Source organism: Miniopterus natalensis, chromosome 4 (assembly GCF_054644295.1).
Source record: "Miniopterus natalensis isolate mMinNat1 chromosome 4, mMinNat1.hap1, whole genome shotgun sequence".
NCBI classification, from domain to species: domain Eukaryota; kingdom Metazoa; phylum Chordata; class Mammalia; order Chiroptera; family Miniopteridae; genus Miniopterus; species Miniopterus natalensis.
In genome coordinates, this window is record NC_142084.1 from 39,855,938 (window position 1) to 39,874,949 (window position 19,012).

General features: G+C 45.1%; 1 protein-coding gene across 6 annotated transcripts in view; it reads right to left on the minus strand.

Moving 5' to 3' along the window:
- The window catches only part of ZNF827 (zinc finger protein 827), a 151,470-nt gene extending 142,806 nt beyond the window's left edge, over positions 1-8,664 (minus strand). For all 6 annotated transcript variants that reach the window (XR_001602743.2, XM_016206900.2, XM_016206905.2 and 3 more), the window contains exon 1: positions 8,007-8,664. Coding sequence is in view for 5 of the 6 variants with exons in the window: in XM_016206900.2 (XP_016062386.1) it covers positions 8,007-8,049 (43 nt within the window). In the remaining variant the exon portion in view is untranslated. The remainder of the gene's footprint in view (positions 1-8,006) is intronic.
- Between the last annotated feature and the right edge of the window lie 10,348 nt (positions 8,665-19,012).

The window sequence follows — 19,012 nt, forward strand, 5'->3', positions numbered from 1 at the left end:
TCTGTGTATATATAATACTGATATTTATACATGTATTCAATCAATCCTTACAATAACTCTATGCTATAGGAAGTATCACCACTATTGAAAGATGAAGAAAACAGAGGACAGGGAAGTTAAGCAATTTGCCCAAGGTCACACAGCTAGTTAGTGGCAGGGCTGCTATCTGAACAGCCTGGCTCTGGAGTCAGTCCATTGGACTACTACACTATGAACTTAAAAAGCATGTGTGTCTCTGGTTTTACTTAAGTTGGACCATATACAGTACACACAGTAAAAAGAAGGCAAAATCATATGATATTTTCCTTCTCTCGTTGCAAAACAAATGTTTTTTAAAACCCACCACCAGACGACCTAGGGTGCTAGCACTATGTAACTTGAGAAAAATCTATCCCCTTCCACAAATACAGTAGCTTGTTTCAAAAGCTCGGATAAGAGGAGTGCTGCTGATCATGCAAAAGTCCATTTTCCCCTGGCCTTCTCTGCTCCCTCCTGAAGGCCAGCTTCTTCTGAGAACTCAAAACAGTTCACCCTGAGATGGCATCTCTCTCTCTCACCCCTTGGCTTTTCCCTTCACTCCACACTTCTAATGGACCCATGTAGAAATCACCAGAAAGAGAGACAGGTATCATTTTAGGGTCAGCTTTTTCAGGCCCAAGCCTCAGAGAAGGTTCATGCATTTCTTCCTTGCTGGTAGATAACACTGGGCTGAATTTGGGACTTTCCTAAAAAACAGAAGCAAAGAGTAACCTACGCTTTAGTCACTTAAGAACTCTGGAAACAGAACTTCAGCGGTGGAGCATGTTTTTTCATAAGAAGGCAATGGACGGCTGGAAACAATATCCTTTTTAGGCACACAGAATCTGCTGCATTTAACATAACCCTGGGTCAGCCTGTGAAAAGCAGAGTTGCTACAGGGCCACTTGCTGATCTCACACCGTGGGCGTGTATCACTGTACACTTTATAAAATTAGCTACAGTGCAGCCAGTGTGTGTGTGTGTGTCTGTCTGTGTGTGTGTGTGTCTGTGTGTATATATACACAGTGAGGCTGACTTTGATGAAATAAACAGCAATATGCACCCATGCTGCTAAAGATTAATATCCAGCCAAAGTCTGATTTTAATTTATGAAACCACCATGTAACTACAGCAATTCTGTCCCAAGGTAAGTCTTTGGGGAATAAGAGTCAACTGAGAGGCCCCTGCTCCAGCACCTAGTCATACACTCTTCTCTAATATCATAAAAAAGAAATTTACAGACAGAGGATAGAAATACTAAACGTGCTCCTAAACAGAAGAGGAAAGGCAGCTAGAAACTTCAGCCCATCAAATACTGTTGAGCAATTTCTAAGGTCTGTGCTTTGCACATTAGTTTCTTATGAAACATGACAAAAAACATTTCAGTTACCACAAACCATGAAGTAGTTGTATATTTGGCCCTAGATGGTATGAATTACTGAGCTATACCTAGCAAAGGAGGAAACAGAAAAGAATGCATCAGAACAGGAGCCAGCAGCCTCATTAACAATCTATATCTCTAAAATGTGACTCTGGAGCCTTAACTAAGCCAGAATAGTAATGAAATCTGATGGGGGGAAAAAGACCAAAAAACCCACACACCCTTACCATAACTAGGCAGGATCTGGATTTGTTTCCGGTAAGAGAAAACTCAAAATCTATTCTTTCACCACAAAGCCCATGGTCTTGTAAAACCTTATGCTAGAGCCTTTAACACCCCCAAAAGTCCTGTTTTGTAGGTCACACTCTCATTATCTTGCTCTGCGATCAGTCTGATGAAATTATAGAAAATGACTAATGCATCACTCAGAATGGAGAGATCAGCTTCAGCCTGCTGTCTGTGTTTCTGTCCTCCTGTCCTCATACACCAGCAGAGATTTTATAAGAATGGAGGCGGGACGAGGCAACTTCAGCAAGAAAGGCCTGATGCGCTGAATTAACTTGCCCTCGGGAAGATGCTGCCCTTTCTTTAGCTCTCACAGATGCATTACTGACCAGTCACAGAAACCAAGGGAGCTTTGTACACCGTGGCAATTTGGGCTCTACCGTCATTTCCTTCACACCTTGTCATCTTTGAGTCCAAAGACACCACTTTGCATATAAATGACCAGAGTCAGTGATACTGGAGTTTTTCTCTTTGGTGAAACTAAACTCATTCAGAAACGATCTGAACCCAAACTACTGGGATTAGTAAATAAACTAGTTTAGCAACCCAGCTGGGCACCATATTTTCTAACCCAATCTTTCCTAAGAGAACATTTTGACATTAATAGGACTCCTTGTATTTTAAACCAACTTTTGACCCCAGGAGAAGCCTGCCTGGTTACTCCAACACAACACCATCCCTTGGGTGTTTCCAAGGCCTTTGTCCATCTAATTTTATAAGCCTTGCAAGACAGAGATTTTCCACACCTCTCTTGGAACTCTCCTAATAGAAGCCATTCAAAGACTCTAAAACTCCAAATGCACAGCGAGCTCTAACCCTGGCCGAAAGCTGTCCAGTTTCTATTTCTCCAGCATGATTTATTAACACTTTGTGCGGGAGGCTTGTCAACGCACAGCAGCCATGTCATCCCCAGGGCGAGATGGCAGCACGTAGATAAATTAAAAATCAATTTTTTTATTAGAAACTATTTTGAAGCATTAGAAGGAATGTGATTTTGAGCTATCTTTCTTATTTTAACAGGAAAGCTCAGTGGACCCTACTTACTGTATTAGGAATACATGGATTTCTTTTTAGGGGAACAAATAGCCATTATTGTCCAGTATCAACCCAGCCTGCTACAAGGTACCTCAGAATCATTAGCTCTGGCTGACAGGAGCAGTGAAATATTTTACTACTTCGGACTCGACAATTTTCCCTGTGGTTCCTGTCGTAGTCAGGAGGTATGGCCTTGACAGAGAAAAAATTAATAAGTAAAGAAAAAAGTTAAGTTTTCTACCTTTCTCTTTCAGTACACATATACAAACTCCTAAAAATATAAAAATAAAAGATCCAGTTGCTTGTTAGTCATTTTGCTTCCCAATTTTACTAGAAAGCAAGAGGGAATTTTTAAAGTTTGTTAATGAAGAGCACAATAACCTGTTCTGATCTTGACCCACAACTGAGTAAACAATGAAAATACTAGACTAACAAAACAACTGTTTTATTAACTTTTCCTTTGTGCGCCCCCCTTGAGAACAAGCATCAGGCCGGTTTCCAATGGTAAATATAATAGGATGTAAACTCATACACGTTTCTGGGAAGTTGAAGCCACTGAGGAAAACTTGAAAGTGTGGATGGCACCAACGGAAAAAGGACTGCTCACAAACAGTTGCTCACAAACACAGGAGAAAGCCCTTCCTTACCCTTTTCCCTCTTCACTGTGTGATCCCCAATGTAATGTACTGAGCCCCAGCCTGGCCAGCAGTCACAGACAGTATCAGTTTCCCTCTCTTCCTCTTTCTTAGGCTGACATTTTAAAGCTATGCGGTTCAGGATTCTACGAAAGATAAGCACATGGTATAGCTCAAGGACCTCTAGGATATTTTCTGGACATGGTATTGGACCTTGTGAATGGAAAGAACTTTTGTAAAAGAGCCATTACAGCAGCAGCAGAGTCACAGTTAAATCCCAGTGATAATGACTGCTCTAGGCCAAGAAATAAAGGCTTTTTAAAACCACTTCTCAAAAATAATTTAGGTTTAACAACCTTTGTTGGGGGTCACCTCCAAAAGCTAATATACAACCTCTTTTTCATTTGTAGCCAGTAGGATCAACATTCAACTTTATAGGACAGGACTTTTTTCCCCCTACTTATGTATGAGGCCCATATAACACACATACACATACACACACATACACACACACACACACACAGCTAGTATAGAGCTTCTTTCTGATTTGTAGCCAGTAAGAAGGATCGCCATTCAACTCTATAGGACAGGCCATTTTTTTTTCTGAATATGTATGAGGCATATATAACACACACACACACTCTTCAGAGGCCCAGGAGGAAATGACTGTGTAGAATTTAAAATAAGAAATCAAACGCTTAAGTTAGTAGTGTCAGGTTAAAGGCTTGCCCATCCCCAAAGCTAATTCAGTTCTGAACAGTCCCATGGGTGTCCAGTTGAACAGAAGGAGCTAGGAAACCTTAGCAGGACGAAGCCCAGCCTGGGGAATTGCTGGGACTCAGTGCCAGGAGCTGAGGCTCACCCCAGACTTGGTATCAGATAATACCAAGTGCTAGCCTGGACTTCCAGGACTAATCTACTCTAGGGTGGAACTTCCAGGTTCCCTGGTGTCTGCGCTGTAGAGTAGGAGGACAGTGGCCTTTGTACAGGCACACTGCACCCGGCTGGTGTAGATTTAGTAACAGAAAAATAGATTCAACACAGAGAAAGAGTCTATTAGTAGCAATTGTTTATGGGAGGTGCAGAGACAAGGGCGGGGGACCTAGGACAAAGTGGAAAGCGTTCCAAATTTTCTTTAGATTCAGTTTTCAGGGGGTTTTTTTGCATTCTAATTTGAACTTCTTAAATGTGTGTTTATAGGTTCTCTAGATTCTTAAAACCTTATATCAACAGTGGCTGTTAACCACTTTTGTATTTCCTCAGAAGGGCTCTTGGGTTTCAAAAGCAATTTTCCCCACCTCATTCCCCCTCTGACCCTCCCCCACCCTCCAAATAACACACACATCATTCCTTTTAGGGTCAAATTTTAAATCTGCCCCTAGATAACTCCTTAAAATCCTGGGATGAATTCTATCAGGGCAACTTTAATCCCCTAGACTAACTAAATTTTAACTTTGATACGGAACGGTTCTCCAGGGAAAGAAAAATCCTTCCACACATATAAATAAACAATGAAGAATTTAGCATTAAAACAGAGATTTTAGGACAACAATTATTTTCTACATTAAAAACCAATTAACACTATTTACCAAAGTCAATATCTGTTACATCTCCACAACCTGCAAGCTCCTTCAAGACTTACTCAGCATTTAGCATGCTTTGGGTTACTGTATGAATTGCAAAATACACCATTTGCCCAGAAATCTGTCTTAGTCCCACTGCAAATTACTTATAAAACATGTGTAAACCATGCTTCGAACAGGCAGCACACACCCGCAAAAATCCATTCAATGCAAAGGTAAGTGGGGAAGCTTCTGAAATTAGGCTTCCCTTTAAAAACTGGAGGGACATTTAGTGTTTCCAAAGGTGGACTGCTTCTTACTTCAGTAAAAGTGGCTTTATGTGACTAGAAGAGAGAGTCGATTTTTTTGAGTGCATAACAGCACTCAATTAGAGAACAGGGTGGGAAAGACCACTCTCAAAATATAAGTTAATCACCAGGCACCAGCGCGCAGAAGAGGTCCACCAAGCACACGAGCTAAAATGGAGCCTGAATTTCCTCTCAGACTGAAAGGGTAGTCGCACGAGGTCAGGGTCAAGGTCACCAGCAGGGCAGGCTGCAGCTGCCCGACAGCGCAGCACACAACGGAGGGAAGGCGGTCCATCTCCGTCACAGCCGAAACAGATAAATCCCTTTTCCTCTCCTACCCTGCCTCTAACCCCGCCAACATTTTTTTTTTTTAAGCAGGGGGAGACGAGAAGAAAGGAAAATGACCAAATAACCTCACCGCCCTGGTTTTTCGCACACAAGCTCATCAGCTCCCAAAGTTGCCATCTAAGGGCAAGTTCGCAGAGAACACTGAAGCCCATTTTGTCCGAGCAGGGCAAGCCCCCCCCCCCCCCCAACCTCGCCGGGAGTCCTGCCTCCTCTCCCTCCCCACACACACCCCCCGAAAAGAGCTGGGAACTGTGGCCGGCCGGCCATGTGCACGCACACACTCTGCCACCAACTGCTGCGAGTTTTCTGTGAATCGCAGCACGGAGCCTCCCAACTCGCCCTCCCCGACTCCACCGCCTTCTCTCTCCTCGCACAAAATTTCCCTACACACGCAGCCGCCTGCGAGCGATTTTATGTGCATATATATTACATATGTGATATTATCCTCAGAACCTCTAGCGGGCAGGCGAAGAAAGGACTGCACAGGGGCATTTTTTTTTTTTTTTTTTTTTAAGGAAGGGAGAAAAAGCACAACCCCAGCTCTGTGCGTCGATTCCTGCGTACCGGGAAGGGGAAAGAAAAGGGGAATGTTTGTGGAGAGGGCTGCCTGTAAGTGCCCTTGCTCGCCACTTTGGCCGCGGCCCGGCTGACACGGAGCCGCGGGGGCGCCCGGCCCGAGCCACACGCGCCCCTTGCCCGTCCCCCGGGCAAGCACCGCCACGGATATTTCGCGAGGGGGAGATCGATCGCGCTGCCTGTCTGCAGCGGAAACGCACACGCTCACACACAGCCCTAGCCCGAGACACCATAACCTTAACCCTTCCCCCACCCTCCGTGAACTTCAGGTGACCGACCACGTCGGCCTGACACCCGGCCGGCGGGCGCTCCGGCTCCGCTCCCGCCCCCAGCCCGGGTTTTGCAGGCTCGGGCTCCGAGCAGCGCCAAACCGCCGGGAGAGGGGAGCAGCGCCGGGGGAGAGGAGAGAAATTGACCCTCCGTCTCCCCCGACCCCTCCCTCCCGCGCCTCCGGCGTCCCCTCCTCCCCGTCACCCCGCCCCACGCCTGCTCCCCTGCCCCCTCCTCCCTGCATTCAAGGAGCCGGGCGGCCCCGGGGGATATTTTTAGTCGCTTCTTTCTCCTTCACTTTTAGCTTTAGCAGCATCTCAGAACACTCAAAGCGGAGAGCGATTGGGGAGGTGGGGGCTGGAGAGGGAGTGGGGGAAAAGTTAGGAGTCTCGCAAAGAAAAGCCGGAGGCAGGGCGGAGAGGGACCGGGGGTGTGGGTGGAGGAGGGGAAGGGGACCCGGCCGCGCGAGTCTCCAGTTGGTGTGTGTGGCTGCAGCCGGGGAGGGCTATGATGCACTTTAGTCCTGGACTCTGCTCAGCTCGCCGGGAAGGGGGGTCTGAGCGCCCGAGTCTCGCCCGGCTCCGTCTGCTCCGCCTGACCCCGCATTTTATTGCGGCCAGGAGCCCTGCTCCTCCCCTCCCCTCAGCTCTGCAGGGACCTCGCACGCCGCGAGCCGCCCTGCCTCCAGCCTCCGCCTCGGCGCGGCTCCCGCACCCCACATCCGCCCGCCGCTGCCCGGCCTCGCCCCCCGCCCGGCCGCCCCGCGCCCCGGCTCGCCCCTCGCCCCGGCGCCGAGGGACCGGCCGCCCCGCGGCGCGTGTGTACCGAGTGTTTGTGTGCGGTGCCCCCACACCCTCCCCAGCCGCTCCCGCCTCGCCCGCCCCCGACTCCCCTCCTCCGCCGCCGCCTCCTCCACCTCCGCCTCCTCCTGCTCCTGCCCCAGCCACAGCCGCCGCCGCTGCCGCCGGCGGCTCCGGGGCCGACCAACCCCGGCGCAACCTTTAGCCGGAGACGGACCTCTCCCTGGATCCTGTCCCCGGCGGGCGGCCGCGCGCCCGCGCCCCGGCACCCCCAAACGCCATGTCACGGCCCCCGGCCCTCCGCGCCCCCCGACCCCCGCACCCTCAGCCACTGGGATCCACAAGGAATTTTTTTTTTTAAAGATTCCAACCTCTCCCACCTCCCCCCCTACCCCCTGATTAAAAAAAACACACACACACACAAAAACCGGCATCCACACTACTCCCCTCCTCCCTCCGTTTGCCCCCTCCCCCCAGCAACCCGGAGTGAGGAGGGGGAGGGGGAAGGAAAAGGGGAAAAAGCTCGATCTCAAGGAAAAAAAGAGGGGGGCTGAGAGAAAGAAAGAAAAAGAGAGAGAGAGAGAATAGAAAGGGCACGGGGCTGATCATCACCAACATGGCTGCCTCAGCATAGACCTAAACGAGGAGTAACCCGGGCTGTGTCTTTGTCAGTTTCACCTCTGTAACCCTAAACTAATGCAGAAAACAACGGAGGAGGCTGCGGAGGGGAAAGAGGAGAGGGAGGGCGAGAAAATGGCACGAGAGGAGGTGGAGAAGGGATGACTTACGTGAGGGAAGGCGCTTGGGCTGCTCCTGCTTCCTCCTGGGCATTTTCCCCCTTTTCTCACATTCTCCTCCTTGGTTAATGTGAGATCAAATAAACCCCCGTGGGGGCAGAGAGGCAGACACTGGCAGGAGCGGGGAGGTAGTTGGGGGGCGGGCGGGCAGGGGGAAACCCCTTCTCTCCGGTGTGTACAATGGGCTGAAGCTTGTTTCCTGGAGCCAGAAGAGGGGTTTTCTTCTTTTCTTTCCTTTCTTTTTTTTTTTTTTTTTTCCTCTTTTTTTTTTTTTTTTTTTAATTTTTTGGTCGTGCACCTGGCTTGTCCCCCGAGCGTAATATTCTTCAATGGAAACGGATCTAAGAGGTGTGAGTGTGTGTGTGTCCGGTGCTCGCGCGTGTGATGGGAGGTATAAATAAACGAGCGCCGGTGCGGCGGTGTCTATGGCCGCGCGCTGTGTCTCCGAGCCCCTAACACTAATGTCGGGATCAAAGGGCAGCGGCGGCGGCAGCGCGGCTCACAGCTCGCTCGCTCTCTCTCCCCGCTCGCCCGCGCGCGCTCTCTCTCGCTCGCTCTCTCCTCTCGCGCTCTCTCTCTCACTGTCACACACACACTCACACACACACGGAGGCACAGACTGAGGGAAAGAGCGAGAGCCAGACCTAGACACACACACACACACACACACACGCGCGCGCGCGCGCTCGCACACCAAAGAGGAAGGTGCCCTAAGGCTCCCAGGGCGGACTCAGCCGGGGATTCGCAGCAGCTCCCCGGGGAAGGAAAGGGGCGCGCTCGCGCGGGGGGGCGATGGACTTCTGAGCCTTTATCCCGCTATCCGCCACACCGAGGGGGGGAAAAGTTTTTCCCACTCTTGAAACAACGATTACTTCATGATTCTTCGTGATTTTTTAAAAAGGACATTAGATCTGCCTCTTAACTTTCTTTTGTTTATTAAACGACGTTTTCTCCTGCAGAGCATTCTTCAGGGTGTTGTCCCTAAAAGAATGACTTTTACCCCCCATCGCTGTAAGCGTGCGGAGGTGACAGCCTCCCACAGACCCTTTCAAAAACATTTTAATACAAATAATTATTTTTTAAAAAATAAAATTTAAAAAGATAACATAGGGTGAAATCAATAAGTAGGTTGATGGAATAAGTGCCCAGTTTTGGGAGTGTCCAGTGGAGTTTAAACTGAAAAATGCTACCTAAATGAAAATTATAGCTTCTTGACAGAGGGGGGAAAATAAGATTAGGTCACCCCCGATGGTTGATTTAAACTGCTACATGATACTCCTACAGTGCACACAGCAATCTCGACTTCTGAAATTTACTTTTTTCCCCCCCGTTATAATTCAGGTATACGAAGCTTACACTGAAGAAATTCCAGTTTGCATTATGAGCCCAATATAGCAGTTTTCATTAACTGATACATATTTTCATAACTTTACAAATCACACATCTTTCTTCAAAGAGAGACATGAAGGGGAAAAATAGAATAGGATGGGTCTCACTCTAGCACAAAAGCTACTTGGTGAAAGAGGACTGTTCTCTTTGTGAGTTGGAGTCATTTGGATAAAAGTTCACTCAGAGGTTGTTAATTATTTAAACTCCAAAACCTGCTACTATAATTGAAGTAAAAATGGTCTGAAGAAGAGTTGTTTCATAAAACTCTCTTTGTAAGAGGAAACTTTGAACTTAAGCAGAATACATTTTATGTCATGAGTCAGATGTAGCTGAAAAATAAAAAGGTGCGTTATTTAAGTACATCTTCCCTTTTTAGCTTTTAAAAAATTCTGACTCATCATCTTATTATGTTAAATATTTTCCTACCAATTTTAAAATGGACTTTTTCATCAAAGAAGGTGGAGGCACGGCAAACATACAAAAACATTAAGATGACACTTAAAAAGCTTACATGGATAGCTAATTCTCACAACTCAAGCGGTGTTAAAGACAGCCATGGGGGCTAAAGCCCTACGTACCCCTTCAAAAATAGCAACAAGGCTTTATTTTGCACACTTTTATTAGAGAAGCTTAAAAAGTGGTGTATCTCCCAAAATATGTTTTTCATCGATAAAACCTCAGGACGACACCCTCTCTGACAAATCCCTTGAAAGATCTAGCTTTCCAATGACAGACAGGTAATGCCATCTGAAGCAGGTCTTGAAACACCTGCTTGAATTCAATCTAAAACCAAAGCATAGAGCAGTCAAGTTTAAAATGGAGCATCATCCTTAAACCAATCCTTCCTTGAATGTTGGCTTAAGCAAACCAGCAGTTAAGTTTCCCTGTGTTTCAACTTGAAAATTGCAACTATGTTTCAACTCAGATCAAACTCAACTTGCCATGACTTTGACTATGGTCAGTAGTGTTGGACTTGAAATTAATATGTGAATGATAAATCTGAGCCCATCCATTCCAAGTAGACTCATTGCCCTGAATGTGTAGAATCTTTAAACTTAACACAGAGTAAACAGAATGGTCACAACACTTCACCATTCTCCCTCAGAACCTTTGGCTAGGACATGGAGGCCTATTACTCTGCATAGACACACCGCCACCTTTCCTGAATTGCTATGACTCTTTACAATGCTTAGTAACTATAATTGAGAATACACTTTAGGCCTTTCCTCAAGGTAGAGTACATTTCCTGCGAACTTTTAAAGGCATGCAGGCAAACGCTGTCAACTTTTAATTATATAGGTGTTCTATCAACAGCCAAAAGCATTATTAAATTGAACTTGTTCATACCTCTACCTCTTTCCAAAAATCATTTGAAATAGTATGCAACAATAGAAAATCAAATAAGGACAGAACAATTCCTGTTTAAATCTCAGCTTGATATCTCTCTGCTGCAAAGCACACTTCAAGGGCACTGGCGCCTCACCCTCAATTGCTATATGTTCAGAGAATACAAACTGATTTTAATGTTCAACTAACCTAAAATATTAGGAAGATAAATAGCTGGCAGTTTCTATGATAGATTTCAAAATTGAGTGAATAAATAATTTTGGGAACGTGTGCCTTTTGAATGCACATACCCATGAACCATTAATTTAGATTATTGTTGACTGTAGTCATCACATTGGAATATTCTATTTGATTCACCCCCCACTGCCCAAGTTTTTAAAAGCAAATTTTATCTTAATAATTATAGTACTCTTCACCCCATCTTCATCACCTCTCAAAGGTGAGATTAAAATATTTTCTCTCAAAATTATGCATTCTAAGATGTTTCATAAATGCTCACTCTCAGAGGAGTAAACTCCATCCTACCCAAGTATTGCTAGAGGGAGGTAGACAGTGGGAGCACTTCTAGAACAGCACGTGGTCTGCAGAGGGTCCTTAAGGTCAAAACTCTTTTCATAATAGCATTAAGGTGTTATTCGCCCTTTTATCTGTCAACATTTACACTGATGATGCAAAAGCAATGGGAATAAAATACTGCACCTTAGCTCTGATCCATGCAGTGGCACAAAAATATATTAACAATCATTTTCTTCTTCACCACCATGCACGGGGGTTGGGGGAGGAAGAGGGAGGAAGAGAGAGAGGGAGGGAGAGAAGGAAGGTTTATTTAAGAATGTCCTTGCCCTGGTTGGGTGGCTCAGTAGGTTGGAGCATTGTGCCATACACCAAAGGGTGGTGGGTTCGATTCTCTGTCAGGGGACATACCAAGGTTGCCGGTTTGATCCTGGGGGAGGGGTGGGGCAAACAGGGGGGCAACCAATCCATGTTTCTCTTTCACATCAATGTTTCTCCCTTCCTCTCTCTCTACAAAAACACAAAAAAACACAAATCAGTAAAAACATGTCCCTATGTGAGGATTGTAAATAAAGAAAAAGAAAAAGAATGTCCTTAATGGAGCAGTAAAAATTATTAATTTTATTAAATCTTGACCCTTGAGTACAAGACTTTGAAAAATTCTTTGTAACAAAATGGTAGGAACATATAAAGTATTCCTGCTTCATACTAAAGTCCCTCAGCTGTCTCAAGGAAAATCTTTTCTGAGATGGTGTCCTATAGCTGCTTTTTTCAAATATTATTTTTACTTGCACGATTGACTGACAAACTGTGGTTGCTCAGACTTGAGTGTTTCTCAAAAAATGAATGAAGTGAGCCTGTAACTTCAAGAAAAACAATTCATGGTATTTTTTGGCAATGATAATATCTGCAGTTACAAATGAAAACTAGAATTTTAGATAACTGGTATCTATCCCTATGAGCTTAACCACTTCCTAAGACTGAAAGACTTTTGTGATGAGATGATGGTGATGTTAATGAATGTGATTTTCTGATCCCGCATCAACATTTTGGAAGAGCTGCATAACTCAGGGAACCAATCCACTCAAAGTACAAGGCCAACTAATGGATTTTAATGTAAGAATATTAAAAGTTATAGATATGGTTTCTGATTCCTCTTGTCAGTAACTTTTAAGAAACTCTCACTCATCAGGTTTTGGTGTAGTGTCAAAAAAAAGTATCCACAATTATTTGAAGAGGTTTTAAAATGCTCTTCCCTTCTTCCAACTACATATCTATAAGTGGCTTGATTTTTTTCATGTAAATCTTTAACCAAAGCAACGTATCACAACAGATTGAATGCAGAAGCATATATGAGAATATCTGTCTCCTAGTAACCCAAACATTATAGAGATTTGCAGAAATGTAAAACAAGGCTACTCTTCTCACTAAATTTTTTTGTTTCGAAAAATATAGTTATTTTCATAAGAATGGATTAATTTGTATTGTGTTTATTTTTATTTATATATAAATTTAAAAATAAATATTTTTTAAATTCCACAGTTTTAATATGGAATATAGGACATATCAAGGCATAATCCACATAAACGAAAGTTCTTTGGGGCCCTCAGTAACTTTTAAGAGTATAAAGACGTCCCGATTCAAAAGGTTTGAGAACCACACTGCCCTAGAAATTAACTGAGACGCAGTTAGAAAGAAAGATGAACATCTATGGGGGTTTTCTCAAAAGTCTTGAAATCCAATTGTAAATATGATTACACTTATGAAATAAAGCCCCCTCAGCTCCAGCAACTGAGAGCTGGTATCATATGCTCAAGTTTGGCTTCTCTGATGAGATCCCTTATGAGACACAGAGAGGATATATTAGTCAGGATTCTCCAGAGGGAATATATTCTCCAGAACCAATATATATTTTATTAATTAATTATAGGGATTTGTTCATGAGGTTATGGAGGCCACAAATTCTCAAGATCTGCCATCTACAAGATAACCAGGAAAGCAGTGGTGTAATTCAGTCCAAGTCAGACGGCCAGAGAATTGGGGTGTCGATGGTGTGAAAACTGGTCGGAGACAGAAAGCCCAAGAACCGGGAACTCCAGTGCGCAAGGGCAGGAAAAGATGAATATCTCAGCTCAGTCAGAGAGTGAATGTGCCCTTCCTCCGCCTTTTAGTTCTAATCAGACCTTCAATGGATTGGGGGATGCCCACCTCATTGATGAAGGTGATCTTTACTCCGCCTATGGATTCAAATGCTAACCTCTTCTGGAAACACCCTCACAAACATATCCAGAAGTAAGATTTTACCAGCTATCTAGGTATGACTTAGTAGAGTCCAGCTGACACATAAAATGAATTATCACAAAGAAGCAGGCGCTCACCAAGTCCTATTGGTACAGGCTGTCCAGCCATGCAGAGGGGCTGGTTCCTCTGCACAGAGGCCCAGGCCTCTTCCAGCCTCAGACCCTTTAGGAAAGTAAAACCAGCAAGGGTCTTTCTCTTTCCCAGGGCCTGAGCTTCTGCCTCAAGTGTTAAGACAAGGACACCCTTTCCCCCAAAGCGCTCCAAGCCTGACATTTTAAATAATGAGTGCCTGTCCCAAAGCAGAGATATGGGTCTGGCGTCTCTCCTGGCCTGGACCTCACGTGCTGTAAATCAATATCTGGTGACGATGACCAGCCGTCATTTACAGAGGGGGAGGTTTTTGCTGTAATCTGTACTTGTGTTCTTAGGAGGCGAGGGCCTGGCTGGGATCAGCAGTTTTGTTACAATTTGGATAAATCATGCTTTCAAAAGTAGTGGATATGCAAGCACGTGACCAGACAGAGAACCTGGCAAAGGAAACACTTCTGGCATTTGGGGTGTCTCTTTACCCAAATTCATGTGCTTGGGTTCTTTCCACTAAACATCTTCCCACTACTTCTTCAACTCAAAGCCATCTCAGAGTCCAAGTTTTATTTAGGTGGTAAGTTCCCAATCTCTGTGGTCCATCATTCCCTTACCTGGTCCTTCCTGTCAACTCTAATGATCGCATTACTCGGTCCTTCCTTATTTATTCCAAACTGCAACCCCAACTGAGACTAAACTCTTGTCTACCAAGCCTCATATGCTAGAATTCGTAGCATCTCTATCAATTTAGCTTCCCTGGGCCTTTTTTTTTTTTTTTAATCTGCATGGATGAAAACTCCCCTGAGCAGCTGCTCCCCACTTCATGCATTTTTCCAACTGATTTGTCTGGTCGTTTAATGTACTTTTTTGCTGCCTCACCCAGTCACCCTCTGACCTACCTACCTCAAATCATACTGCTGTCTCCTTGTGAGTCCCCTTGTGCATTGTGGCTTCTCTCACAGCCCCTCTCTCGAGCTGCAAACAGCTCCGATTCAGTTTTGCCACAGTGTCTATCTTTCCCTTTGTCAAATCAGCTTTTCACCCACTTTGGGGTACCCCTCTGGGGCATCTTGTTTACCCAGCTCACATGTCAAGCAACTTTTCCTTAGATTGCAGCATCGTGTGGCATAATTTAAGAATAACAAAGAACAAAGTTATCACACACCAAGAATCATGATTTTTGTTGATCAGCAAATAAAATGGGAGTGGAAGCCAATCAAAAAGCTTCCTGTGAGTTTTCCTTCTACTCTTTCCTCCGTGATTCCTATCTCTGCCATCTATAGTTAAGCCTGTCTGCCTCCATCCATTTTTGTCAGATCTGATGTATTTGGATATCTTGTGAGAGGTAAGACCAAGTTACCTTGAGCTCCAGCTGTGTCTTTTTGGTTCTTGAGGGGTTGGCTATTCCTTTTTATTGGATTAAAAGTCCTTTCATATAAAACAGCAAATTAAAATGCCATAGGAGTTAACTACGTTCCCTCTCTTCCATCACTTAATTTCAAACTTTAATATTTTTAATAAGGAAGGAAATCAGAGCTTCAAGTGAGAATCATAGAACTTTATGACCAGAAGGTTCCTTGCAGATCACTTAGTTTATCCCTGGTATGTCACCGATGGGAACAAGGACCTGAGACAGTGGTCCTGTCTGAGCTCTGACAAGTGAGCCTGCTATTCCAGAAAATCAGAGCTGAAACCTGGGATGACATGAAGACATATTTGTGCATCCTAATGGGTTTAAGTGAACCAATTTTGCAAACCAGAACTTAGAAGCATTTGATATAGCAATATACAAAATTAAGGAATTGAGTGCTTTTAAATATTGTGCTTGGAAAATTCAGCATAGATGTGATATTACTTTACTAACTTCTGGAAGGTACCTTTAAATGGGAATAAAGAGTAGCTGTGGGGCCCTGGCTGGTGTGGCTCAGTTGGTTGGGCATTGTCCCATACTCTGAAGCTGCCGGTTCAACTCCCAATCAGGCCACATGCCCAGGCTGTGGGCTCAATCCCCGGCAGGGGGTGTGCAGGAGGCAGCCAATTGATGTATCCTTCTAACATCAATATTTCTCGCTCTTTCCCTCTTCCTTTCTCTCTCTCTAAAAATCAATTTTTAAAAATCTTATTTTTAAAAAAGAGTAGCTATGGGGCTGGAGAAAAACCTTTAAATTTTTTTTAAAAAAATCACAAACAATAGAGGTAAAGTCTGTGCTAAGAATATAGATACTATTGCTAAAACATTGGAAATCTTTTTTAAAAAGTAGGGGAGATGAGGTGTTGCATCTTATGAGCAGAAACCTTGCAGACATTTCAAAATAAAGTGTTTATACCTTCATGAAAAGAGTGCTTCTGAAGCCCAACTTCAGTTCCGTTCCAGTGTCAGCCAGTGGCACACTTAGCCTTGGCCAATTGTCTTACAAAAACCTTTCAGTGGGGTTCGTAGTTACCTTGGAAGGATGTCAATGCATCAGTGCAAATCTGTTACCTTTAAAGCACAAACCATGAGTCACCCTACTCAGCTCCCCGACAGCAGGTCAACAGGGTTATTTTCACATTGGAGGGATGGGCACTCTTACAGCAGCAGCTGCTGAAACCTCACCCTCCTCTGCATTGCCTTCAGGAGTCCCTGCCTGAGGGACAATGGGGAAAATGGAACTTCATGAAATGTTCATGACCAAAAAAAAAAAATGATACCCACTAATTGCTCAAAACAACAGGAAGGAACAGAATAGATAAACTACAATACACATATTTGTCCTGGTTCACCAAGTGTCCAGTGACACTGGTTCACCAAGTGTCCTCTCAGTAAATAGCCCCTGGAGAACGGATTAAGGAGTCAGTGAGGAGTCACTCTCTGATGGAGGAGCTGCACTGTGGACACTGTGTTGTGTGAGGGCCTCACAGACCAAGGCTCCTTTGGCACCCGCCTTGTTCCCACAGAGCACAGAAGACTGGCTGCCGCAGACTTCCTACTAAAGATGTCCTGAAAAACAGACGACAGGCATCGCAGGAATGACTATTTCTAAAGGTCATGCCTCTAGAAATGTGCACCCCAGGAGGTTCAAGCTCTATTTGTGCCAGGTTGTTTGTTGTTTTAGAGAAAGGTTAGGTGACTGACTGCTTTTTTACATAATCCAACCCCTTGGAGGGTTTGCTGCCTTATAGGGTGTCCACAAGAAGCTGTGTTGTGACTTTTGCATAATATAAGTGTTTTCGTTCAGCACTTTTTCTGTCTGAGTGTCAACATAGTTACATATGGGGAGGGAAGAGGACATACCATATCAGCCAGGGTTAATTCATTTTCACAATTCTGAAACATTTCTTTCTTCACTTTATGGCCAGGAAACTGAAGCATGGCCCAGGCAAGAAACCAGTCAAGGTGGTGTAATTAGATCCCTTTCACTTGGGGCTACAGACAGGTTAATTGTATGGCTAGTATTCTCCTTCAGCCCTAGTGATCTCCCTGCACCAATCAGGCACAAGCCGGAGGAACAGACGGGCCATGTGTCATGCCCTAGAGGCCAAGAGACTCCAGCTTTGTCTCACAGGGAAGGAGTAAGCCCAGACGCCCTGAACTCTCCCCAGGAAATGTTACTTCCAGTTCCCCAAGAGACAAAGATGAGCTCCCACGGAGATATCAATTGTTACGTTATTAAGGAGAGCCAAGTAATCTCTAAAAGTAACCAGAATATAGGCAGGCAGACCCGGAGGCGGAATTCCCTGTGCTCTGTTGGAGTTGCACTGTGCAGGTTCTTCAGCCTTGGCCTCCTCCAGTTCCCCTCCCTCCTCTGTGCCCCAGGAGCTGGCCTCCAGTAACAGCATCACCCAAGCTCCCTGGCTGGCTTGACACACAGATGGATTCAGCCGACAGGAACTATTGTAGGAGGGCAAAGACTGGGAGGGGAGGAGGTAGAGTATGTCTTCTTCCTCCCTCCCGCTTTGATACCTTGTGCCTGACTGTAACTCTGTCCCTCCATGAATACAGCTTCTGAGCACAGCTCAGGCTTCTTGGACTCAGGATACATGACTTCCTCCCCTTGTTCCTTCAGCCCTAGAGGTGGTAATGGCCTTCTACAATTGTGAGTTTCTGGATGCCTCACCAGCCCCCATTTGTTCCCAGAACCTTACCCACACCTCTATAAGTAAGAAGTCCCTTCATTAAGGGCTCTGCATTCGAATCATCTGAGGTGAATTCTGTTCACTCCCTGGACCTAGACTGATCCAAGCTCTTTTCATTCATTCACCAAATATTTAATGAGTACTGTTCTGTGCCAGACGCTGCACAAGCCACTGGGGCTGCCATGGTCGAGCAAATAGAGATCTTATCCCTGACCTTGTGGAGTTTGCAGAACTCCAGGGCTTATTTTAGTTAACCCTTCTTTGTTATTTCTCATAGAACTAAAATGTTCGTGTTGGGGGGGGAGGGGGTTAATCCTTGAAAGCACAGAAATTCTCCAAGAGAACCAAGAACTCTAAGAGCGGGGAATGAGGCTATGTGAGAAGTAATAATAGGCCCCAGCCCAATACTAGTCACATAATTAGTAGATGCTGTGGACTGAATAGTGTCTGCCTAATTTTCATATGTTGAAACCTTACCCCCTCAATGTGATGGTATTTGGAGGTGGGGCCTTTGGGAGGTAATTTAGTTTACATGAGGTCATGAGGGTGGGGGTCTCATGATGGGATACACACACACACACACACACACACACACACACACACACACACACACACACCCCTAAATGGTACAGCTTACTGCACACCTAGGGCATACGGTATACTACGGTCATATAAGCAATATGCAGCCTGTCGTTGACTGAAATGTTATGCAGTGCATTACTGGATATACCTATATATATATCTGAGAAAAGATCATGAGAGGACACAGCGAGACACAGCCATCTCCAAGCCAGGAAGAGAACCCTCCCCCAAACCTGACCATGCTGGCATCCTGATCTCAGACTTCTAGCCTCCAAAACTGTGAGAAAATTAATTTCTGTTGTATTTTGTTATGGTAGACCCAGTTAATTAATATGTAGATGGGTTTTGAAAAACAACAAAAAGACAAAGACCAAGCAGAATCAGTTGCCCAAAGGAAAGTCTTGTTTCCCCAGTTCCATGCTCTGAACAAATGTGCGGTGACCTAAGCAAAACTGCCAAGTGGGCAGCGTGTTTCTCCAGAACCTGTTTCTTCCTCTCCTCTGTCCTTTCTCCTAAGCCCACTTGCGGTATGTTTGGTGTCTGTTTGCACTCTCAGCAGCACCCAGAAATAGCCACTGTGCTGCCCACCAAACCTACCCTCTCCTGATGGATATGGCCCATAGCCCTTCTTCATTCAAAATATAATGGTTCCTTCCCCACCCCCA